Raw genomic sequence first — 27,647 nt, forward strand, 5'->3', positions numbered from 1 at the left:
CAATAGAAAATGAATAACTCTGCGGGTATTTCTAGTGAATGCTTGACGTTTAACCTCACAATGCATCTGGTGCATGCTCTTAGGGTTTAGTGGCCACTTTATTTTTGTGGCTTTCTACGTATTATTTTGGTTATTGATTTTTTCATTTCTGCTAGAATCATGGATTCCTTGATTACTCGTTCTATTGAATTACAATTCGAAACCAAACGGTTTCTTTTGGAGCTCTTACGTATCAATTAAAGGGGAATTGCTAATTCTGAATAAAGAATTAACAAGCACAGCATTTCTTTTTTACTTTTGATGAGTACTAGGTTCCAGTGTAAGTAATACAGAACATGCATGATCAGTACTAAGTCAGCAGAGATAGTTGAATATTCATATTCATAGGCATAGAAATTTCTTGGATGGTGGAGACATGCATACCAATAACATCAGCTGTATATACTTATATATTTGAAATAAAGATAATTATTGAAATTAAAATAGATAAATTGTTTTTAAAAGAAATAAATAATTGTGTTTTGAACTGTAAATGCATTCTAGCATTTTCTCAATGTCTTTAGAATTGAGTTCAGGACGAAAGTAAAAGGGAAGACATTGATTGCCATCTGGGGTTCTGATAATGTAAACACTTTGCTCATTTTCAATCCTCTTTTGCTATTTGAGTTGTATTTTAGACGTCCAAGACATCGTTAAATTTTTTATTGTGCATTCCTTCCATGTCAGATCACTTCTAGGCAATGATTTACTTTGTTCTCATCATAATACACTACACTAACCTGCAATTGTATGTTGCCGTTAAGTTCTCCAATCTGGCCGGGGCTTGAGCTATTTTCGCTATTAATGAAGAGTAGATATTCCTCCGGTCCGACTTCTGTATTTAATGAGCTTACAATAGCTATCGCATATTCCTAAAGGTACAGCGTCTTTGTTATATTTTTTGCTGACAGCAGAATTTATTTGACTTTTTACGGAAAATTCGAAAATCCTTTTTTTGTATTTTTGGATAAATTCTGACCACGAAAATTGACAAAATTTATCAAAAGAACCCAAGAAGTATAAATTGTGATAATACTATACAGAAAATACCAAATAAACCATTTTTTCCCAAAACACCAATTGTAACTGCGACTGTATTGGTACCATTGTAAAGCTGAGACATTGGGCTACATAATGATACATACATATGTTAGTCTACTTCAGTTTGAAGAAGGAATAAGTTCGTAGAATCAAAATACTTAAAAAAATGGATTTTTGCCTCAACGAGGTGTAAAAAGTAGCCGAAAAATACAAAAATGCTTTAGTAAATTTTTTGGCGACAAAAATATTCTTAAATGGGAGGTATAAGGATACATGAAAATTTGGTTGATGAGTAGGGAGGGGTGCACGGGGGTCGTCTCATCCCACGTACTACTTGTATAAACGGGTAAATATCAACTGTAAGGTATTTTGGCTGACAAACACTGTATGTGCCTATCCAACGCCAGAAACCTGTAGTCAACTGGTTATCGTAATGTTTTCTGTTTGCAACTACCTTCATATGCACTTGTCTCTGTACGGATGGAAAAAATCTTTAATGTAAAGAATGAGCTTTTTCCATTCTCAAAAGCATCGAAAATTCTCTTTCTCGAATTAAGTTGGGAATTAGGTTGTTCAATACCTATATGAATATAATCGTCAACTACTGTAACGACATCATCATTTATAAGCCATTAGAATTTAATGTTCTGTTCTCTTTATTGCTTTGAAGATTGGAAAATATTAGTTTTGTTCTCATAATCTGGAACAAACATGTTTTCGAATATTGGTAAGCTATATCTAGAATTCGTTGAAAAGACATCAGGGCTGTTGCAAGAATAATCAAGGAAACCAAGGTTATAGCGGAAATCAAAGGAATGTAATCCACAGACAAAGACCAGACATGAAAAATAGGCATACACAACAAAGAGCTTGAAGTAACTAAAATCACACAAAGTAACGAAAGCAAATGAGCAACTCGGACTCCACGAAAACCTGGGAGCATGGACCAGTTGCACCAGTAGGGCAAGCGTCCTCTGTTTTTCTAGAAACACCCACCGAGTTGCTAATAAAAAGTCAAGTCCGCGGTAGACAAACACACATATGTTTTGTCATCAGCTACAGCAGAAGAGGAGCAAATTATGTTAAATATACCTATATTTTATTATGAAACTGAATTTCACAAACTATATCATTCACGAAAATTAAGTATAATATGTATGACAAAACACTGCCTTGTCTCACGCCCTTTGATAATAAGAATCCCCACTAAAATCGAGAAAGAGAATTACCGATGTCTATAAGAATGGGAAAAGCTCCTTTTTTGCAATATTTCTGTTCTTAATATATTTCAACACGTTATTGTAAAGTGCATTTCTAGATTCCAGGTCAGACATTTGCGAGAGTTTGAATACTAATACAATTTGTGTGCATATCTTACGTAATATATTAAGTCTGATATCTTTCGATCTAGGTGTAAATCTATTGTGATTAATGCTGTTTATAGTCAGCAATTGGATAATTATAGAAAACGGATTAATGACTATATATGCTTAAGTAACATTTGTAAAACAATTTCAATGACAAACTTTTGAAAACAGGCAAACTCTTGTGCTTAAATTGAACATTCTTACCTTCTCAACAAGACCGTTATGCCAATCACTACTAGGAATATTGCAGGTTGTGCAATGAATTTTTTGTATTTTTGCTTTCAACAATTAATCTTCGAGAGCTATTATGGAATTTAGTGATTGAAAACCTTGAATTGCAATTGTATTGTGAACTATCCAAATAGAATGATGAAACATTTTCCCAAATTTTACTCCCTGTATACCAGAACATGACTTGGCTGACAATGAGAACTACATGCAATTCATATATATTGTCAGATCCATGTTGTCAAATGTATAGTAGAGTATTGATGAGTGCTACCACGCGACTCATGATACATGTATGTCATCAGATGTCCAAATAAATCGCCTTCTTTTTTTTATCAACATGAACATAAGAAATGTATGTCTCTTTTCCATAACATAATATGCCGAACATCGCCAAATACTTTATGTGTAGTCAAGTGGTTATCGTTGATTTTATGTTCAAAATTAGTCGTTTTAGGTTTTTTTTTGTATAGATTAAGTCGATCTTTGTCTTTTATGAATAGTTTCATATAATGTATTTTGGACCCTTTATAGCTTGCTTTATAGTTTAGATTTTTTCCATCATTGAAGACCGTGGGCTAACCTGTAGAAGTTTTACTGTTTGTTGCCTGGCATTTGGTGGATAACTATCTCATTGGCAAGAGTACCACATCTATTAAAAAACCCAACCCATTACTGTTGTACTTGTTTCACTTTCTATACTCTGTAAACGTAAGCTTAACTACACGAAAGCTGTTCAAACCATGCTCGTATTTTATTTAGACACCACAAACGTACGTCTTTTTCGTTGCCTACAACAAAAAATATATGATTTCTTTTTATTGATAAATAAAGAAAACATTTTTCTATGTGTACAAAATGATAAAAATGTGTGATTCATGTTTAATCACTTCGTCTTCAAATTTGATTATCAAACTCGTTATCCGCTTTTTAAAACAGCTTCAGAATGTCACATGATATTCTTCGTAGGTCGTGATAGTTTCTCGTGGCAACCTCCGTCATATACGTAGGTCTATGTACGGATGGAAGATGATGTCTGTGTGTCATATGAATTTGCATTCCATTTTTATTTTATGAAAAAAATGTTTATGATGAAATTTGTAAATGAAATGATATTCAAGCAAATTTAAGTTTTGATATGCACTTAGATAAAGATAAAACATGATCCAAATATACCTGCATTCAGAATATTATAATATGTCAAATAGTAATCAAGAGAACCAAGGTTATAGCGGTAATATAAAGAATGTAATCCAGGGACAAAGACCAGACATGGAAAACAAACATAACAAAGACATAAAGTAACTAAAATCATACATACAAAGTAACAAAAGCAAATGAGCAACTCGGACTCAACTAAAAATTGGGAGCATGGACCAGGTGCGCTGGTAGGGTAAGCGTCCTCTATTTTTCTAGAAACACCCGCCGAGTTGCTCATAAAAAGTCAAGTCCGGGGTAGACAAACGAGGAAAGGAAAACATGACCCGTTGAATAAATCAGTTTTCATTGTGCAGATTGATACACCGTAACGATCCACGAGTTAATGATGACGACCATCAAACTTAAAATACCAAAATACTTATCAGTTTGGAATAAAAATGAAAAAGGTTGCTCATTTACTTTCGTTTATATACGCATTTCATGTACTTTGTTATATGTGTCTATTTTCTTTGTTTTGTCGTCTTTGGATTGCGTTCTTTTTTATTATTATTATTAATATTCAAATCCTGATTGTCTTGATTTCCCTTATACATACGCTAGCGATGAAGAGTGGCCGATATACTATGAAACATTAACCCTCGATCACTTAAAAATAAAGTTACTTCAATAAATGACTTTTATTCTTTCCAACAAAGTTGACATTCTAGCCCTTACTGAAACTTGGCTAGGTTCAAATGTAGACAAAAGTGTAATATCAGAATTAATTCCTAATGGATACCACATCTGCCATATTCCAAGATCTAATAAAAAGGAGTTGGAGTTGCAGTCATTTATAATACTGCATTGAATGTTAAACTAATAAAATTTGAAAGATCTATAACAACATTTGAACTTAAACAACGTAATGAAAGACCTCAGAATCATCGTTAACAACTTTAACAAAGTTAGTAATGACGATGATGATATGAATTTTCATTTGGACAATCTGATCAACTCAGAAGCAAACATATTTCTCGACCAATTGACGGGACATAAACTAGTACAACACATTAGAAGTGCGACACATGTTTGAGGGCATATACATGATGTGGTTAAAACGACAGAAGTGAGTAAGACCCTTTCAGAAACAGCGATTGTTACAGAAAGGGAAATCCATTATGTGACCACTGTGCATTGATGACCATAATCAATATTTCAAAACCACCGAAACAGCGAAAAAACAATAACATGCCAAACGTATCGTGAAATCAACATTTCTGAATTACCAATGACTTACAAAACATCTTAAGTATTGTGATCAAACAAGTGTCATTTGAACATCAACTTGGAATCTACAATTCCAGGCTAGAATCAGTAATCGGTAAATATGCTCCCATCCAGTCGAAATTAATAACAACTAGACGTAACATTGAGTGGTACACCGACAAGCTACGAAATTCTAAAAGGGAACGTATGAGGTTGGAGCGCAAAATACAAAAGACCAAACTGGCCATTTATCAGCAATTGTATTAACAAAAATGTATTCAGACTAACAAACAGCTACTAAAATGTTGAAGGGAATATTATTCAAACAAAATCGCAGAGATCGGTTGCAATCAGAAACAACTATACATAATAACTATCCATCTTATGGGAAACAAGCGTGACGCTGTTTTTCTATCGCATCATAATGAGACCGATTGATTAAACAGGTTTTGTGATTTTTTTCTGGGCAAAATTGACACAATTCGCTGCCAATTATGTGACTCCATCAATGAAATGTAGGGATATAGTGATTCTCTTTTAGTTGATAATACATTCGAGGACGAGAACCTCTGCGTGTTCTATCCCCAGCAATACAAGACGAAGTCAGAAAAAAATATTTTCAAATCACCATCTAAATCTTGTGAACTGGACCCTTTTACCAACACATCTTCTTAAACACTGCGTAGACACTTTAGCACCGATCATTACAAACATGGTAAACAGTTCTTGTCTGAATCAAGTGTTATTTCTACATGAAAAACAGTCGTGCCGCCGTTATGTAAGAAACCAATTACAAGCCTCGACAATGACATTTTCAAATACTTTCGCCTAGCGTCAAACTTTCCTTATATATCCGAAGTTTTGGGACAGTTGTCGATACAAGATTGAATCTCATATTAAGTTCAACTCTTTAAACGAAGATATGCAGTCATCATATCCCAATGGACATTCAACTAAAACAACATTGGTACGTGTTCACCGTGAGATAACATATGCTCTCGACAATAATTCTTGTGTAATTTTGTTGATGTTGGATCTGTAAGCAGTTATCGATCAGGACATACATTGCGATTGTACTCTATTGGTATATCTGGTTCGGCTCTAACATGGATCCGCATGTATCTGACGAGTAGGTGGCAGTGTGTTTCTATTGGATCTGTTCATTCAAACAATAGGACTCTGAAATATAGAGTGCTACAGGAATCCGTGCTGGGATTCATGTTTTCAAAACAGGTTGGTGACATTTGTAAGAAACACGGCATGAAATATCACCGCTATGTGGACGATACGCAAATCTATCAGGTCATCACACCGTTTTATAATTGGGATGACATTTCAACTCGTTTAGAGGCTTGTTTGACAGATATCAAAACCTGGATGTGCACGAACATGTTCAAGTTGAACCAGAATATGACAGAATGAATCATTTTTGCCCCGAAGTTAAAAATATCCCCTAGTTACAGCTCGGACTTATACTCAACGAATTATATACGAAAACTTGGGGTTATTCTACACCAAATCCTGACTATGGAGAAGCAGGTCTCCGCACTAACAAAATCATGCTTACATCAGAGTCGGAACAAAAGGCAGATTAGATCATATATAACCGAAGACGCTTGTAAAACTTTAGTAAGTTCTTTAGTAATGTCGCGACTAGAATATGAGAATGCCTTAACGTATTAAATGAACGCCTCGAAACAACCCAACTTGCAGCGTTAACAGAAAACTGCTAGACTCGTTACACGTACATAGAGGTTTGAGCACATTAGTCCAACACTCGTGACTCTACACTGGTTACCTTTCCCATTTTGATGCCAGTATAGAGTGTTATTGTATGCATTTAAAGCTCTAAATGGACTTTCTCCCTCTTATCTTGAAGATCTCATTCAATTTTACAAGCCAGCAAGATCTTTGAGATTGGAAAATGCTGCCTTAATTGAAATGCCGAAAAATGCATGGCGAAATGAGATTCGATGTTGCTGTCGGGACTCTTTAGAACAGCCTTCCAGCAGGTCTACGAAATGAAAAAAAATCACTATAAGTACATCTAAAAAATGACTCGCGACATATTTGATTAAAGTTGCTTTTGTAGGTTACTTATAGTCCAGCATATCTATGATCGACTGTTTTTTTATTTACTATTTTCTACAGTATTGTTTATTTAAGAATTACGGTGCTCTTGGATAATATCCGTGTCATGCTTTTATTCGACACTTAATTCTGATCTACAGTGACATATTGTAATGTATGTTTAGTAATGTTTTGCAACTTTTATAGCAGCAGCTCAAATTTTATTATTAGGAAATATGTTTGTGTCTGAAGTTTTGTCTTTTAAAATTTCATTTTATTCAATCTATTTCTCTTTTTAAATGTGTTTCAGTCATTTATTTTGATTTTTAACTAGTTTCTCTAATGCATGTATAATTTGTGTACATTAGTATATGTAAAGCATTTAGAGTAACTATATTGTTATATTACGCGCCTTGTGATTATGATAATAGTAATGATAATACCAATACGGAGCAGCAATAATTGAATATTGTGTCGTGTTGTTAATGACTATAGATATTGAAGCCATGTACCTTAAGACAGAAATATGGATGAACAATTCTGAGATCATTTGTATTGTTCCTTCCATCCTTTTTGGTAGTTACAGTCTGAGTACAGATTACTAATGTAAGTTTTTCCATATTTTTTTTTCTCGGAAAATATGTTCTGGCAGATGTATTTTACAACTTGCCGTGTGAACGCTTTTGTATTTCCGGAAATGCCCTTGTCACCAATAGGACGAAAGGTTGTGCTCGCTTTTAGATAATTGATATGCATCTCTATGATATCAAACATTATATTGCATTTTACTTTAATTTTGATATCAAATCCATATGTACAGAGTTGATTGGAGTAACAGTTGATTGATTGATTCTTAGGGTTTAACGCCAGAGCTGCAATATTTCAGCTATATTCAGGCGATGAACATAAAGTGGGGTGATAAAATGAACATGATGATGATGAAATAAAAAAAGGATGCGACACAACGATGGTAGGGTTGACAAAGTTTGATTGCACAAGGAAAAGACAGGGATTGGTAGGGTTGGGCAATTTAGTCTCCTATGGCCGAGCGCAAAGGTTCCTACTCCTGTCGAATACCACAACGGTTCTTTAATGTCCAAGCAACGTGGCATTTTTCCAAACACGGTTTACAACTATCGTTTGCGGTCCATTTTTCCGTATTATATCCCGACAACCCCAGCATGTGACACGCCAGGGGTACCCTATTCCACCATCTGGGGCACACATTCCAGCTGCTCTGTGGGCAGAGCGCCTAGCCCTCGGCTAGGTTTCTGAGCACTATTAAGTCGCCTTTTATGACAAGCTTAGCGCTGCTGCAGGTCTATTCTTTTGACACCAGACCTGCACGGGCCTGAAGTATCAGTTATATGAGTGCAAAATTCAAAAGGTTTTGTTTGTGGACTAATTGAATTCTAAAGACAACTCAACATATTATGAATCTATGAAATATTTGAATGAATTTAATTCGAAATAACACAAATAGTGTTTTATTTTACTCAGTCGAAAAACAATTTATTACCATTCATGATATAACGCTTATGAATAGGACCAGTGGAATACATGTTACGGCAAATCAAATGGTATGGAGAGTTTTACATTGCAGGAATTCATTATTGTAATGCCAACTCACAATAGTAATTGCTTATTTATACGAAATTAGTATACAATGTTACCATGAATGCACTTCTTTCATTATCTTTTTTTCGGTTAATAATATTGCAGATGATGATCTCATTAAAACCTTTATTTGCATATGAAATGTGCAGAAATTTCCCGCTTTGTTGACATGGAGGTGCTCCGACCTGACAGGTTCGAAATTCGGAAGCAAGCAACATCACAATAAGTATCTGTCAATCATACCAGGCATGGGAGCGAATAACATTACAATGTAATGCATTGAATTACTATTACATTCAGAAGACTTGTATCTGATTACTATCATCATTACGAGGAAACAATGCATTGAAAAAGAGCCTTTTAAATACATTTCTCGCCATTAAGACGTCCAAATAAATACGAAAAAACACAAGATCGAAGATAACAGGTAATTAAACTAATACAATCCGCCAGAAGGCACTTATCTTTTTTTTTCATTTAATTTGACACGACAGGTCTTTTAACATTGTTCATTTGTACAGTATAATAAATATGATTACGTTATTTAATTATTGCATCTGTATAACTTGACACAACAATGTTATGCCTACTACAAGTAAGAAGAGTTCCTTGGATCAATTCATCTCCCATTTATCATATTATTTTCAATAAAATATTTCGAAACGTATGCCCTTCATGTGTTATGACATTTGCCGCAATCATCATGCTTCTCGATATAAATATATAGGAATGAATTTATTATCATTTTGACAGTTTGGTAATTTTCTTGAAAACTTGATGGAATCTGAGGGTTTGAATTTTAGGTATTCTAAGAGTATGGTGACGAAAAAGGTCGTAAAAATTAATGACAATGACATTGACTTTGAGGATTTTTGAGCATTGGGTGGTTTATGTCGTTTACAACCATGAGGGTTCTTAGTTTTTAAATGAGTGTTAAAAAGTCACGTAAAATTGGCCTCAGTATATTGGCACATTTTACTTTTGATGTTCACATTGCATGTAGCCGTATGGCATTGCAGTACCTAGCTCCTTAATCCAGTAATTACGTTTCCTGTAGAGAAGTCCAGAAGCTCAAACGATTTATTGTGTAATATGTTTTGCCTGTTAAATCACTTAAAAAGTCCGGAGATGTAATAAATGTAACAGATTTTAATATGCACTATTTTAATCTGTTTTATGTTTGCTTGTATAGATGATTTCACATAATTCATGAGGATTTATAGAGCAAGATCTAGTAAGAATCGTCATTTATGCAGGAGAAACACGTATTTTGTAATTACATGTTATTATATACATATTGTATAGGTAATTGTATTAATTTTTTACGGTTTTAATAAACAGGTACTTTTGCTGTAATGTTTACATTTATGTATTACTTTTTTTTTTATATCAAAAAGATGTGTAGACAGGACAAGTTCTTAGAATCTATAACAGTTAAAGGCCTTGTGTATTTGGGATATATGTCACTTTTGGAAATAATGATTCAGACAGGTCTCTACTTATTATTGTTTGACAGATAGACAATCTAGTCACATTTATGTATAGCTGGATTAAATTGGTGATAAGGACAAATCTATTTTTCGCTTTAAATACACTCTTTGTTATATAATCTATTATAGGCTTTATTTTTCTCATCAAAAAGTATATATAGTACAATACAGAAGGATTCGTTATTATTTCTAGTGTTTGTACATGTACTTGTTATTTGTTTTCAAAAATGTCCTACAATTATAAACATGTCATCTTTCTTACACTTGAGAAATGCTATTAATCAGTCTAACAAGATTTGTTTTTGTTTTGAACGTAGAGGAGATTAACATAGATCAGCAAAATATGAAGTAATCAATTCCATTAAAAATACATATTTTGAGGACATAAATGGGCAAAATGAAACTAACCAGTTTTCTTCACTTAATATAATAATCATATGTTCTATATAACTAGAATGTCTTTCAACGTAAAACGCTTCGTTATAGGTTAAATGTATATCTTCGTGCAAGGCATCAAAACTTAGTAAAAAAGGCTGAAACAACTTTATACCCAATTGAATTTAATGTTATTGTTCATTGGACAATGCAGTTTTACATATCTTGATTTTGCTTACATATTAAACGGTCTTTTACATATCACAAGATCTACTAACTACATGCATTTATTAATACAGAATGCAATGTACCTCTACACAAGATAAGTTACATAACCTGGGTATGCATGACAATCCATACACCGTTTGATTCAAACCAAGATTGAAACCCTATGAGGTGAGTAATTTAATTTGAAGATTACCAGTTAATAAATACTGACTTTGCAGTTGAATATTTTTTCCTCTTGATTCATGTACTGTTCATATGAAATATAGTAATAGATTTGCTTTGACTATTATGCTTAACCGGTACAACCAATTCTATATAAAATTCTGACTTTGATCTTTTAATCAGGAGTCTGACCAGGAATATGGCCATTTTTTTTCCTTTTTACCTTACAATCATAAAGTTCGGGGGATACGTGTGGTCGTTTTTTATTAAGGTAGTAGACCTGGGGCACCCCAAAGTTTTCCCATGTACATGACATTACACTAACTGTGGCGCATCACATGTCAGTTTTTTAAGAAATTTCACCGTGCAGATTTTGAACAATGAAGACTAAAATATTGAGTTATTTTGAATCATTGGCAAACTGAACCATATCTGGAATTTAAGGATCATTTGACAACATATTTGAATAAATAACTGGATATTAAGTCAAATACACTTTAAAAGGATTAATATTTCAAATTTAAAATCGAATTTTATTCTTTTCATTTTGTAGAAGAGATACTAGGCATTCAATGTAACAAAATAACAAAAGGGGGGGGTCATTTTCAGCTGTTGGCTTATATAAAAACCTCTATTTTGCCAAAAAATTCAGAATTCAATTTTCGTACAAATACTGATAGTACATGGATTATTCATATGCGAATCAATAAACAAATGTTCAAAAAAGCTCAAAAATTAGTTTTTTAATGTTTCAATGATATTAGGGTAAGGCATTGAAATTTTTTTGATGATTAATCATTATGGCTAAAATAATGTTAATATTCAATAAGGTTATCCAGTATCAAACTATGGTGACTTATATTGATGAAAGGACATTGTCAGCCACAGCTTGAGTCAACTACAGTTGCAAATTAATTTCACACAAATATGTATACTTCTGCACGAAGGGACAAACTAATATGCTAAACGTAGTTCAATGCTGGATAGAATCATATGCTGAACAAATTAACGAATGAAAACAGAAAGCTTAACGTCTTATAAGGAATTAAAGAAAATATATTTTTTTAAACTCTTAAAGGTTAAGGAGTTATAAAACTGACATTCTTATTGGTTAGCCGTACTGTCTCATGACAGAGATCACTTCATATTTCAATTTTTATATCATATCTAAAGGAATATTGGTTTGCAGTCAAAGGTATCATTTCAAACGTTTTCCCACCTTATAACATTTATTCCTCAATGTACCCATTTGAAACATTAAATCAATACTAAGTTACTGGGGCTGGCATCTTTATTCTTGGATTTATTTCCCTTTAACATCAGTATCACTTTAAAGCTTGCATATTGGGAGTAATTCAAACGCTCTAGTGACTAAAATCAATTTGGATGACCTCCCTTACCCCAGGTCTACTACATTAAATAACAATTACCTGAACATTAGGAAAAGTTGATTTTTGACAAGTGTTTTAATATATATCTATCTTTTAGTGATCTGTTCATTAAATTTCCGCTGATCGAATTATTTTAAACCTTTTTTATCTGATTGTGTATACTATATATGCCCAAACCTGTATATGCGTGAGGAGTAATAACAAAATTACCAAAATGATAAAACCTAGGCGAAAGGAAAAAGGCATTGTCAAAAAGAAAGTCCGTAAAGCAAATTGCAATATCAGGGTAAAACCAGGAAAGTTGAAAACACTGCAATGGTCATTTCAAAATCAAAAGTGGGTAAAACCAGGTTTTATATAGCGCTAAACATCCCGGTTTGAATACGGTTCATTATTTCCTGGATATTTCTACACAAGTTGGAAGCCAGAGATTCCCGCCAGTCAAAATCGGTAAAATCAGTAGGCAAAACAGTGCAAAATATATGGACAATAAATAAGTGAAAATAAACAGAACTAAATATAATTAAAATTATCTAAATTCAAGCCACGAGATTGAACTTTAATTGGTTGGAAGGTGCGTCAAGTTCAAGAAGAAATTACCATATATAAGTAAAATTTACACAAAGTTAATTTGTAGACAACCATCAGGTTTAATCAGTTTGTCAGAGACAGAGTATTTTTTTTCAATTAGATGTGGATATCGGAAATAAAACTTTCTTTTAGACAGCGAAGGAGACGTATTTTCTGATATCTATGACATCTATGATGCTAGATCATGGCAACCTTACCGATGTAGCTTACAACATTGCATTTCACTGAACAAATGTGGTAGCAACAGTAAAATTTTGTACTCTATTTAGCACATAAGTGTACGGATAATTTTCAATAACTTGTATATTAAAAATTTTTTTTTATTTTTTGAATAATTCGAAATAGTTTCCTTGTTGAAACAATAAAATATTTGGAATATGAAACACATAGTACAGTGATCACAAAGTTCACCAAATAAATCAGATTGGATATAAAAAACAAGAATATGTGTCGGCTATCTTTTTTAGAGATTAGATTTAAAGTTACGGTGGAGTCTTAAGAAGACAGAATGGTTGCTATATATTTTATACTGAGATGACAACTTTTGTCAAATTGAGCGTCTGAAAATGACGCGGAGGTGTAGCAACTTGTCCTAAACAATATGGCAATAAATTTTCTTGCAGTTAAGTACCAGTCCATCTAACATTGCCTATGGTAGAGGTGATTCATTGTTAGAAAAAACACCGAATAAGTAATGATTTTTTCAGTCTTCGTATGCTAATTTTAAAATAAAGATAGTCCTTTCTGTATTCAGATCTGTACTTTTGAAATAATCATACATTCATCCTCAACTTTGTTCAAACTAAATAAAAAAGGAAAACTCGAGATAATTCCACATATATAATCTATATATTTGTTCTTCTAAAATATGCAACAACCAAATGACAATGTGATCAGTCACTGGTTCTGAACAAGAAAAAATAATTCCGTGGCTTTTTTACATGCATGATTCACCTCCTGTCTTATTTATATAAAGACAGATAGTTAAATGCTATGCGGATGATTTTTCCATGCGTTTCCAATTCATTGTGTGGCATTGTTTTATATAAAGTTGAAAAGTCAAACGTTTTGGTAGAGTAGAAGCGAGATTTAAGATTATTTAAAAGATCTTAAGAGTTTTCTTAGAATCCATGCATGATTAATACTACTACGCGAGTAAACAGTTTTTCAATATTTTTTTTGGTCTTCCTTGACTATGGACAAAATCTTGTTGAACTCAGACAGCTCTTTCGTGACCAAGTAGATAATCCTGCTATGCACATTTGCTGGTGTGGATTTTTATGTAATTTGGTAGCCAAAAAAAAAAAAAAAACAAAAAAACGTTTAGTTCTCAGACGACTTCAGAATATTCAACGAGGGCTTATAGTTAGCTAGTTTTTTTTTATCCTTGTTGAACGTTTTGTATTTAGGAGTTCTCGAATTATATTTTATGCACAACTGTTTTATTTATCATTCGAAGTAATACGCTTAACATACAAAAATATTGTCATAGGCTTTATTTGTAGAGACAACAACATATCTTCCATCAAAAGAGGAGAGGCATTTTGCAGCGTCTTCTTCTAATACTGATTTAGGTAAATCATTCATGCAGTGTTTGAGGTTTGGAATGTGACGTTGTGCCAAAGACACTCCACATGTTTTATAACTATGGTACAAATGAGTTTTTTTTTAAAAGAAACTCTAAATGGATTTTTAGGGATTTAGAATTTAGTTTCAAGAAGACTCTAAAGTCTAAAGAAAGAATGAAAAATCCAAGTTAACCATAATTAAAGGCTACCCAAAATAATCATCAACCGGTTAAAGCCAGGGGAAAAACCTTGTAATTCAATTTATTTCATTGCAATACATCGAAAAACAGTACATTATTGAAAGTTTTTTTTTTACTCAAATAAAAATAATGATATTATACGGTTTACTAAATGCAAGTGTCTCAAAATTCATACATGCTCACATCATATTTTATCCCTTTTCCATAGAAGAATAATAATCAAATTATCAATGTTTTAGTAAAATTACCCCTGTTCACGTTAGAACAATAATTTTATAAGGCATATAATGTTATTTACATTTTTTAACTGGTAGTACAACACAAATAAAATATATACAGTTTCTTTCGCGCCCCAAAGCACACTATCTGCATTCCTTTAAACATCTGGATAACAGCCAACGATTTTTGAGAATTTAAGGCACGGAATATAATACGGCTAAATTGCTCTATCGAAATATCGATGTCGTACACATCGATTATGGTCATGTCTCTAACAAAATAGGGTCAAAGCTCAATCATGATTTTAAAGAAAAATTATATATATTTGAATGACTTACTACTTTTTTGCTGGACAGAAAAATTCCAACCTTTTTACATCAGATCAGCTCAAATTCCATCTCATACTAGAATTAATAGCCATGTTTAAGAAAAAAAACTATGAAATTGAGCCGTGCGCAGCAGTTTTTGGTTACCGTGCCAAAAACTTTCAAGTTTAAGCAGTAAAATGAAAAAGCCGACCTTGACCTTTGAGGTATCGAAATGTAAAATTAGAAAATAAATATTTAAAAAAACACATTCTGAAATCATTTTTTGATATCTATCATCTGCAATAAAATATCGAACTGTATTTAGATAGCAACATTGAAAGTGTCATTTCTTTATTAGTTCAAAGAAAAGTTCACATTTGGTCCATTTTGTGAATATTTCGTATATTTGCAAAGATAATCCTATAATACCAAACGAAACTGTTTAGTATGCCTAAGTTTTATATAACCATCTCAGTTCTTGATAAAATAAACACGGAATATTATTAACTTAAAAGAACACCACTATATATTTTTTTCTTTCTTATTGTCTTGGTTACAACGAAAACTATTAGTTTGTTGAGAAACGGAAAGCAGGTATTTATGTTAAAAAAGACAATACCAATAAAGCAATAAATGCAATTCAAAAGAAATAGCAGAAACAACTCTTCGTTATTTGCCAAAGTAGATTTTGTCACATAACGAAACAGTGCTTATTGTAATCTATTTGATTTGGTCTAGTTTTTTTTTTGGGTGGGGGGGATTGTCTTTTTGTTTTAACTCCATATCGCCGATATTGGTCTTAAATTAGTCAGTGCAAACCAATAGAAAGAAACAAAAAGACTTTCATTTTATTGTAAACAAGTACCAAGTTTTTGAAAGGTCGTGAAATGCGACAAAAACTGCACCGCCAAGACATCTTTTCTGACCAGTTTGATTATTTGTGTCTGCAATAAGTTTTTTTTTTCGGTTTGAAAAGCTTATTAACCATTGACTTGGGAAAACTTTCTTAAATAAAACATAACTGCTATTAATAGATCAGTTTTTGTATAGATACAGGGATAGCGTTTGATTTGAAGCCTGTCAGGTTATGAGAATATCATGGCGGAAAAAAGAGGATATTTCATTGCACTGGCCTCTTGGCGGAAAAGCATTGACCATAGCGATTTGTCCTACCCCTTCGATTACCTTCGAAGAGGCTTGTGTGTTTGAGAATGGAGACATCCAAACATAATTAATATAGAGATGAATATCTGTTGCCTTGGTGTGAGTTAATATAGTAAATATGAATATTTAAATGTTGTCAATCTAACTCCTATCTTTTTGACTTTGCGTGGTCAGTTAAAATTCTTGTATTAGCATCAAGTGAAACAACAATATTTCGATTTCAGCCTGACTTGGGTCTGAAATCATTAGTAAGATTCTTGATTGGTATGTCTTTGTATCGCTGAAGGAATATCACGATCAGTTACTGCATGCATAAGCGACAGAGAAATTTTGAATTTCCAAGACTCCTTGTTCCCTTGTTAATAGATGTTATAATGAGATAAGATTCGGAATTATGGTATAATTCAGTTATGTAATTGGAAAATGAAAATTTGCAGTACATGAGTATCACTTCAGTCCTAATTTAATATTTATTGAGTCCCTGTTCTTCATGAGGTACAAAAATGCATTTTTGCGAAGTGAAGTGGGTTTGGGGGGGGGAAGTTCCCACGAGAAAATAAAAACATAGAATAATAAGAATAACATCTATTTTCTTCTTAGACCACCAACATAGTACCAAAATGAATCGAACTTGGAGTCAGAAATTCAGAATTGATTTGAGCTCCGCATATATTTCTAAATTCCTCGTTTTGTGGATATAAAGGAAATGTTGTCGGTCAAAGCCGGTCTTTTCTAAAAGATAAGAAACAAACATTTCCATTTGTTTAGCCTATATGTTTTTGCACTCTAGTAATTTCTTCTTGAGCTAAATTTACGCAATCCTCTTTTTTAACGCCTAACTTTTATTTGCTAAGTTTTGTTGCAACCCCATTAAAATCATCTCTCAAATCTACTAGTCTCAGTAGTTTGAAAGACTATGCACATTGACTATCATAATCCGGAATTAAAACTCATACTCAGATTTGGTCCGAGTCTTGTAGATGTCACTAGAACATAATTAGCGGATATCCAAATACGAACACAAATACAAAATTGTATCGAAGATTTCTTGCAAACTAAACAAAAAGCCAAGCAGAATAAATAGTACACAACATATCATAGCAACAAGAGTGTAATTTTGACTAAGCGTACTAGTTATTGACTGATCACAATATACGGTAGATTATACACGGTGTATGAGAAATTCCGCATTTATGAGGTAGCTTGTGCCACCTGTATTGACTTCTGTGTTTACTAATTAAAAATACTTCTTATCATTATACCAAATTGAGATTCAGTAGCTACATTTATACATGTATTTTTACCTGCTAATAAAATCAATATATTTAAACGCATTGTAGTCGATAAACATGAACAAGTTTCATACAATTGATGAATATTGGCTAAAATTAGCACAAAAATATGGTCAGCAAAACTACGTCAATATATTCTGCATGGCAAATTTTAATTCAAACTTATTGCTTCATGTAATCCTTAATGCTTACTCTGAAAGACAATTAGATCATTAACGATTTTTTTATGTTTTAAATGAATATCTTAAGGATTTTATATATCAGTCAGGCTAAATTAGTTATGTGTTTATGTTGCCACTGTACCGTTCACGTTTAGAATTACTCGATGATTTTCAGAAAACCATTCGAAGACAAAATCAATGACAGATGTTTACTGATTCATTAAAATGCCTTATATTTAAAACTATTGTTGAATATATTACAATTTTTTGAAAGCGTAATAATGTTCAATGTTACGATAGTTTTAAAATACCTTTTTTGTTTCAATTTCAAAGTACATTCTCTCATATTGGGCATATTGGGTACGTATGTATATTGATGCGATAGAGGGATATATATTTTATTGATTTTTTAACGGAACTATTCTTTAAAAAGATAAATCATGAATCAGGTAAGGAGAAAATGTGGTGGATGGTAAATTTGAAATGATAGTTTTCCCATTACAACAACATTACTATTGATAATTTTACTTATAATGATATCAAGGGTAAAACAAGATGGGAAACTAGTAGAAATTGAAAACTCGAAAAACAAAAATAAAGCTAATCAATTTCAATCACAAACAACACACAACAAAATGATATCGATGAAAACACGTAGCTACTATAAGACTTAAATCTGTGTTTTTTTTCAGGAAGTTTTTCCAGCATCAATGCAACAGTAATTGTATTCGAAGTGGGGAGTTATCAATGACATATCTACATTGTCTATTGAGTAAAATAAAAAAAGAAGTTGCATTTAATGCGTACAATACAAACAACAAAGTAAAAAAAAATCAATATCGCATTCCAGTTTTTTTTTTTTTTTTTTCAAAACAATACTTAATGCAAGATTTAAATATTGGGTCTATTTAAATAACACTATATGCCATAAGTAATTATGACAAAACACGTTTTAAATCCCTTCATAATTGATGTATATCATAGAAAGATCAATTCAATACCCACTATTTTGAATTGTTCCTGTCAATTTATTCATGAAATTGTTTTACCTGGATAAAGTTACACGACCTTGGATTGATATTGACTTATTTAGTGTAAAACAGTTTTCAGAAAACCACCAGGTTTGACATGACAGGACAAAGAATATATTCACGATTAGCAAGGATTAAGATATGAAAGTATCGTAGAAAAAAGAAGAGGTTAGAAGTGTAACTTAGCATTATCAGTTTATTAACAAGTATAAAACATATCGTTTGATTTGCTATGAAATTTACAATCAGTGATTTGTTTCCTATTTTTATTAAGAACTGTCAATTCATTAGACTAATACAACAGGGTCTGCTATTTTAATGTGCTTTTCATTTATAAAAAAGTATGAACGTCATTGCAACTCTTCAACGAATATGCTTGTAATCAACTTTGTTTAAATTTTATTTAGAAATATAAAACGACGCCACTCGACCTAAGGTCAACACAATCTGTTTTTCTCTTAAGTAGAATATTAAAGGTATTTGTCTGCTTATGCCTATCAGATATATGGACATTAAACCCAAATATAATGGAAGAAAAGCGGAATGTGTTGCAAGTACAGGGAACTATTAACAATCAAAATTATGTCTTGATAAATGCATCACATATTAAATTATAGCAATTTTATTGAGCGTAGCCAATAGCATTTCAATTTCATTTTCCACTGTCTAGTTTTTAATGTGCATTTAAAATATATTTACGTTCTTTCCTGTTGGCTTTGATTCTCTAAAGGATATATAGAATACACTATAGATATGTTATATAATTTGTAATTATACATATTCTTTTTATAATATTACAGTTTTAAACGATGTAAAATATCTTAGTGGTTGAACTTCTTTAAGAACGTGTATAAATAGGGTTATATAGTAATAATTACATTCCCCTGACATATAAAAATGCCATCCGAGGATTTCAAATCAACTGACAGCATTAAGGAATACCTGATTCATCGGAAGGATAATAAATATCCCAGATTGGTACTGTCAATCATTGGAGACTCAAGTACATTTGTACCTAAGCCATGGCTAACACCAGTATTTCAGTTAGGACTGATCGAAACAGCAAAGGGGGCTAATAGTAAGTTTATCATGCATGTTCCTATAGCGGTAAGATTAATTTTACTCGTATTTTATTCATAGGAGACAACTCACAAGTAGATAAGAATATGGTATTTGTTTCCTCTATTAACCCAAGTATTGTGCGATATGATTCGATTTGTTAGTTAAATAAAAAGATAAATAAAAGAACAAACTGATATTTTATAAGTAAATGGCAAAGCAGATAAAGATTTAATGATATTTACATGTATCATTCACAATGAAATCTTAGTACAACTATCAAGTGAGCGGGGCTATGTTAACCTTGTGAATTGTATGGATATCATATTAAAAAAAAATGAAACGAAAAATAGCTTTCTTTACTTGAGACATTTTTTTAGCCCTATAAAAAAATTGGTGCTATTCTTTTAGTTTGCATTTTTGTTGAATTCGATATCTCTTAATATGTACAATGATGTACACGTTCATTGTAATGTTTTTGTTCAACGCGTTAGGAACCTTATCCAGTACGTTTTATATAAAACCATGTCTTCATGAGATATCTTTTTAAACATTTTATTGCAAACGGTGATCTTTCGTAGAATATACAATTTTGTCTACCTTATCCTATTTCCATTTTCAAATATAATACTACATTTCTTTACTTATCTAAATGATTTTTTGTAAGGTAAATTAGAAGGTGAAAACTGCGACCGTTAAAACATGAAAAATCAGAAATTAGTTTGTCAAATAAGGTAGAAATCAATGAAAAATTACATCAATTTAACTAAGTAAAGCTAAGTTAATCCTGCACTTTCTCAATGCAATATGAAATGTAGTATTCTGTAAGGGCTGCCCTATATATTCCAATGGGTTTACCAACTCTTAAGAGATATCAAAGATATCTAATGGTTAACCCAAATATTTTATGTAAATAGATTCCCTAAAATAATCATTAATCATTTCAATTTCTTAACGAAAAGAACACATCTGACATAGGTTAATATAAATGCTTTATATCTTTTTAAAGATTGCCTCATTTTGTACAAGGGATCAAAAGAAAAAGTTAGCAACTTAGTGCGGGAAGCAGTAAACAACTTTAAAATAATGAAACAAAATGAAATCTGCTTATCACTGGTTGGAATCAGTGCTAATGTACATGTAAGTAAAGTCGTTTTTATGATTGTGTTCAGTCCTAACTTACAATTTTTTTTTGTTACTCTCTTTGAAGTGATACTCGTTGGACAAGTTATTATATTTGTGTAAGAAAACAATATATGTAAGCCATCAAGATATCGTGACAGAATGTATTAAGCAATGTAATAAGAGCTGACACGAAACGATCATATTATGGTGACTTTAACAGATGACAATGTTTGATAAAAAAGTAATAAGACAGATAAGATATCCATGTAAAGAGAAGAGTTAAGTACAACTCTGCCTTAAAACCAGACAGATGCTTATCAAGGGTGATTCATGCATTTCTTAATACCATTTGTTTTGTTGGAAATCATTCTGTAGGCCCCATAAAAACTGTATTAGGAAATATAAGTGCTAATAAAAGTAGTACACTAGAGATATTAAAACTAAAATTTGGTTTTGTTCTACTACAAAAAAGGAAGGGAAATTTTCCAGCCAGAATTGTACACTATAACCAGTCAAAACATATTTCAAGATACGTAGGAAAACCCAAATATTTTTTGCTTGGAAATTCTTCCCTAGGCCTCATAGAAACTGTATTCAAAATTAAAAGTGCAAATGAAATTCGCCCATTGGTGATATTAACACTTAAATTGTGTTTATGTTCTACTATAGAAAATTACAGGAAAACTTCCCGTCAGAATTTTTCCACTATAACTAGTCAAAAATTATTCCTCGATAAGTAGGAGATCCAAGAATCTGAACATAGGAAGAGTTGTTTTTAGGATCTAACAAATGTATACATACAATTTCATTGATTGTCTTAAGGTATGATGAATCATATCCTGCCTGGTTTTTAGGCAGAACATACGTAAAGCAAACAGCTAACAAATTATTGAGTAAGTATGTAAAAACTTTACTAGAAACGTGGTTTTTTTTTATTATTAAATATTGAGAAGAAAACTGTATTGTATTTGAACATTTGGAGGCGTCACTCGTGGATTTGATGGTAGTAAATTGAATTTACTGGCGACGTGGCGAAAGCGGAGTCACTTAACGGATATGTGCCACTGTCAAATTATTATTTTTCATTCTAGAAAGCAGTAATATTTAATATTATACGTTGCAGATTTTACCCGTTCATTGTAGCTTTTATAGTGTACTCAACTATTATTCAAAACTTGTTTTGATATTCATTAGTAGTAAGGTTAATAACGTTGATAAGTTAAATGAATATTTCAGTCATTATGTACAAGAACATATTTGTGTGCATTGAAATGTTGCTTTGTATATAAAAAATTAAATACTACAGAGTTTATTTAATGTTTTTTTTGTATCCTGTATATTTCTAATGTTGTTTATATTTTAAGTACCAGTCCATATAAAATTCAGACACTGCTCATGGTACAGGTGAATTATGGTTTATGAAACAGAATGAACGACATTTTTTCATGTTACAAAAGTCTTTGCTGTATTCAGATCTGTACTTTTAAGAAAACGATTCATTCATTCATATCATACTAAAATCAACCAAAACAAAGCAAATCAAGAACAGAAACTCCTGCAAATGTATATATATATATATTAATTTTATTTCAAATGCGCAGCACCTAAAATGAAAGAAGAATTGGTTATTTGGTCTGTATCTTATTTTGGATAAGAAACAAAACAAATGAAGTTGGTGAGTTCACCCTCATAAATCACATCCTGTGTTAATTGTAAAATGACTGCTAATGAAATTCAATTTCAACTTGCTCGGAAACATTTTTAAGGATGATAAAGTAGAGGAAGACTGCTTTGAATTAGAGGACAAACACTACGTTGAATTACTGTCGAAGATATCAAAGGAATATGTGCCGTTTGTGGAGCTCGGAAAAGATAACAGTAAATTATTTATGAGTCTTTATCAGCAAACAACTTCCTTTTTTATTCATGAAATAATATGAACAAAAGAATCTTGTTTCAGCATGATAATTTAACAAATACTACACCATTAACATTACACATTGATCAATTATAAAGTATGTCAAGTAAATTTTTTTGAACAATTTAACAGGTATATTTTTGGATAAGATACAGTCAATGATTCTTTGAAATAAATTGGTTTTATATAATGTTTCTTTTTCTAATGCACGAAAATACTAATAAATGTAAAGCTTCCTAATTTGGTAAAATATCAAATACCAATCGATTAATGAATGCAAACTGTATGGTTTACTCGTGCTGTATGTGTAGCAGTATTTGCATTAAATTAATAGAAAATTGAAGATTCAAAAGTAAATTGATATGGATATAAGGGGTACTACGCCCCCCCCCCCAAAAAAAAAATCATCATCAATACTTTCTACTAAAGTATTCCAAAGGGCACGTTATTTTACCCATGTTTAATATATAAAAAAAACCAAAGCCTCAGTGTTTTTTTAGGGGTATAGTCTAGTGCTACAGCATTTTTGTAAATGATATTTGATTGATAGGTTGGGTCAGACAAGTTTGACTGCTGGGTTCAAAATTATCTATAAAATACTAATTGTCTAATTGTTGGAGTACATATACATATTGTAAAGACACTTATACAAATTGTCTCTATGAAATATAGATTTCAATAATTCAAATCTGGAATTGTTCAAAAGAATTTTATTTCTTCAAAAATCGAAGAGTTGTTAATGTAATTTGAGTGTATATTTAAGTACAAATATATGGTACACCAATCTTGAACTACTCTTCATATTTTGAAAAAAGTTTGAAGGAAAATATACATTTCTTTTTTACCTGATTCTTATTTTTTCTAGAATTAAAAATGCCCGTTCTTGTGATTGTTGCTGAAGGAGATCTCGCATCAATTGAACTTGTAAAGAAAGTTTTAGAGCAAAGTATCCCTGTATTGGTGTTAAAAGGATCTGGGAAAGCTGCTGATCTAATAGCCGAAGGTCTCGATAAGGATAAGTAAGCTTTGTAGTCAATTTTCTTCTGCACTCGATACAAGTTATAAAAAATACCAATCATTGTATTCCAAATTTCGATTTATGTACACATGTTTCAAGGAGTAACCAGCTCATCAGCAGCTTTTAAATCCAGAAATTAATTGTATACAAGTACACAGAACAAAAACTATCGAGATAGGAAGCCAAAATGCATCACCGAGAGGTTCTACCATGCATTATGCAAAAAATTATTTCCTATTAGTTTTATTTGTTTTGGAAATTGTAATTCTGCAAATTTTGAAAAATATGAAATGGCGTAAAATTTATATATTTCCTAATTATGGAGCTACATTGATGTTGATTTGATCTTTCCAAGAAATACAACAATACAAAAAAATGTATTATGAGTATTATAAGAGTCACGTGTTATCAAAAAAATGAATCATAACTGTTCTTGTTATAAGCGGAAAATTATAATTTTCGCTTTTGTGCTCTCGATAACAATTTTCGAAAGGTTAGATCGACGTGTGAGTAATAAAATTTGAATACTCAACAAAAAGCTCTATGTTTACTTTTTTATTACTTCTTTTTTGTATACCACTATATGGGATCTGAGTTTATTTTTAACAAATCTGCTATTTCAGTGATCATTCATTGGAAGTGGAGGCTCCAATTTTGTTTGGTATCTATCTCAATCCGAATGATTGCAAAACATTGAAGAACTGTATGGAAACCATTAAAAACCACAAACAACTGGTAATATATTCGTCTATGGAGTATCAGTACATAGGAAATTCTACCTTAAAAAGGAAAACATTAACATTAAAGCGTAATGACATTTTTCTTCAGTACAGTTTTGAACTATATTTTCACTGTGTCTTTAAGAAAGATTATACATAAAAAATATATATATTTGGACATTAACATTTTAAAATTGGAGTCTTCTACAATGACTTTATATAAACAGCATTGCTCATCCACATTTGTCCACATTTGTATCGATATTTCTACTATTCAGTATTAGTGTAATTCTGGAATAAAATTTAAGAATAATCACTTCAAAAGACACCAAAAACAGTGCCAACTTCATGCTGTATATTTTTGAAAGGTTAAAAAACAGTCTACAAATTTGCAATTGAAATTCTGCAGGTAAACATACTAGACATCAATGAAAATGACGAAAATAAGTTTCCAGATGCCGTTAGTAATGCCATCATACGTGCTTGGGCGCAAAGTAGCAACGACGAAAACAGTAGACCAATTAAATCTGCAAGAATTCGATACAATCCGGTGATCAATACTTCACCAAAGGAAAAAGAATCTATGACATCTATGGCAACACCGCCTGCCCAAAAGTCCAGCGCCCTAGACCACTCGGCCAGCTAGGCTATATAAAAATATAGCTTTTGCTGGCCGGGTCATTCCTCCTCGTAGGATTAATCTAGGGTTGTAACTTAGTTCACGATGTATGGTAGTACGGGACAATTCATTTTGATGTTATTATGTAGGATAGAGGATCAAATTAATGATGCATGTCACAACAAATCAATATTATACAACGTCTCAGAATGTGACGACTCTATTCGTTACACTGCTCCATCGGATTAAATTGATACAGGGAAGATATGTAAACGTATAGAAAGGTCTGAAAAATTCCAAACGATAATAACATCTAAATGAATTGTCCCGTATTACCATACATCGTGTACTAAGTTACAGCCCTAGATTAATCCTACGAGGAGGAATGACCCGGCCAGCGAAAGTTATATATATATATATATATTGATTGTAACAAGTGTGGCGAGTGGTCCGTTTGATAACGTGGCTCTCGGTTTTAAATATTATGTTCCTGTGTATTCTATAGGCATATGCATGCAGAATAAACAATTTAAAAATGAACGATAAATTTATTACAATAAATGCATTTTCTATTCAGCAGGATATATAACGATATTGACCTCTAGTGATAGCAGTTTCTGTGTCTTTCATAAAATGTAGGCCTTGCGTGACTTGCTTTGTTGTTGTTGCCTCATCCTAGTTCAACTGTAATTTACTAATAGCCTTTGAACAGCACTGGTACTAGTATTCACCAACTAAAGTTAACAGTGAGCGCCACGTAGCGGTGTAAGCTCTACGGTTATTACCTGTACTTTCTAAATTTCCCTTAAGGTTCCCCAATATACTAACGAAAAAACGTCATGTCCCGGAAGTAACAAAAAGTGACTATCCTTACGGAGAAAACTCATCATTTCCTTCAATCAAACAAATAAAAAAATATAGATTAAAATTACGTTTCAGGTAAAATAATTTCATCTTTTCCGATAGTTTTGAATTCTTTTTCTAATTTGTTTACTTATTTAAAGAAGTGAATACAATGTTTATAAAAACTTCGGGAAACACGTGGATGTACGTACGTGTAACTCCGCTGTTCCTGTTGTCAAGAACCTAACCCGCCTCGGAAGAAAATATAACTTTGCGTATATTATCAAAATCGCAGCATAGCTTTTCTAAGATGGGAAAGGCAATCATTGTCTTGTTTGGAATTTGCAGCTGTCGTCTGTATTTTGTTCACGCCACATAAAATTTATTCCCGCCATCCGTGGAGAACTGTAATAGTTCCGGTATCTGCACAGATTGAAACTGAAATGGATCTCGCTAGAGATGCCCTTAAGGGATAAAAAATGTAAAGTATTGCGAAGTGCTGTAAAATTATTGACCATTTTGAGAGCGAGGGAAAAGGGGGTATGGGGTTAAGGGGGACTGTTCAAGTTATTTATTCATTGAAAAAAATCTCCTCCTCCATTAGGTAACAAGAGAGATTTTCAAATAGAAATATTGATTTTGCTTGCTGCTTAAATATAAATAAAAATATTGCACTTGCGAAGCGAAAATTCTCATCCGGGTCGACCCCCTTTTTGCAATATCCTTTATTATTTTTACGAGTCTCGCACAGACGGTACATGTATGGTAAAGCTCACGGTACTCGCTGATTTAGGCAATGCCTACCCCATATTAGTTCCTAATTCCTTTTCCAAATCAAAAGATCCTTAAAAATATTGACCATGCATCCTAAAGTCCCTTCTTATTTCTTATCCACAAATACATAATGCTTGTATTTCACTCATTTATACAAAGAATGAGGCCTCATTGTTTTAATCATTTTGAAAATTGTAATATTGCAAATTATAAATATGATCATTCCAAGACCTGCAACAGTATAAAAAAATATATTATGAGTATTATAAGAGTCACGTTGTATTTAAAACAATGAATCATAACTACTCTTGTTATCAGCTGGAAATCAGCTTTAATAACATTTTAAAAAATGCCTAAATTATGAGGCCGAAAGTGGTCTTTACCAAACTTTCTTCTTTGAAACTCGTAGCCTTAATGTACAATTTTTTACTGTATTTAGTCCTTTTTTCCATTATTCATTGTTCATATAGTCTGTTCTGTTTTTAAACCTGAATTTACCGATTTTGACTGCAGGTAACTTTATGCTGCGTAAATGATTTTGAAATTTACCTCAAATAATGAAGTAATGGAAGCTGGATGCTTAGAAATCCTGGTTTAGCCTACTTTCATTTTTAAATGCCTGTA

General features: G+C 32.1%; 2 protein-coding genes across 21 annotated transcripts in view; both read left to right on the top strand.

The window, feature by feature from the left end:
- Window positions 1-27,647, top strand: part of LOC148622395 (transient receptor potential cation channel subfamily M member-like 2) — a 61,479-nt gene that overhangs the window by 17,571 nt on the left and 16,261 nt on the right. For 2 of the 13 annotated variants that reach the window (XM_088572276.1, XM_088572277.1), the window contains exon 1: window positions 25,848-26,171. The exons of 10 other annotated variants lie outside the window; for them this stretch is intronic. The gene's annotated coding sequence lies outside the window, so the exon portion shown is untranslated. Of the gene's footprint in view, window positions 1-25,846; window positions 26,172-27,647 lie in introns of those variants that run through there. One more of the 13 variants, XM_088572275.1, reaches the window with a different exon arrangement.
- On the top strand, window positions 10,896-25,467 carry LOC148622397 (transient receptor potential cation channel subfamily M member 5-like). Of its 8 annotated transcripts, XM_088572279.1 has the most exons (10): window positions 10,906-11,029; window positions 14,511-14,579; window positions 16,351-16,563; window positions 18,610-19,116; window positions 19,749-20,026; window positions 21,017-21,147; window positions 22,899-23,010; window positions 23,916-24,069; window positions 24,692-24,803; window positions 25,197-25,467. In XM_088572279.1, the coding sequence occupies exons 5-10, from the start codon at window positions 19,846-19,848 to the stop codon at window positions 25,431-25,433; spliced, it is 927 nt and encodes a 308-aa protein (XP_088428405.1). In that variant the 5' UTR covers window positions 10,906-11,029; window positions 14,511-14,579; window positions 16,351-16,563; window positions 18,610-19,116; window positions 19,749-19,845; the 3' UTR covers window positions 25,434-25,467. The 8 variants fall into 8 exon arrangements, with proteins under 8 accessions (XP_088428406.1, XP_088428407.1, XP_088428405.1 ...); XM_088572281.1 differs by lacking the exon at window positions 14,511-14,579 and having other exon boundaries at window positions 10,902-11,029; XM_088572284.1 differs by lacking the exons at window positions 14,511-14,579; window positions 16,351-16,563 and having other exon boundaries at window positions 10,907-11,029; window positions 18,610-18,635; window positions 19,021-19,116.

Source organism: Perna viridis, chromosome 3 (assembly GCF_037379345.1).
Source record: "Perna viridis isolate PV_CMFRI_1.1 ecotype Kerala chromosome 3, ASM3737934v1, whole genome shotgun sequence".
NCBI lineage: Eukaryota > Metazoa > Mollusca > Bivalvia > Mytilida > Mytilidae > Perna > Perna viridis.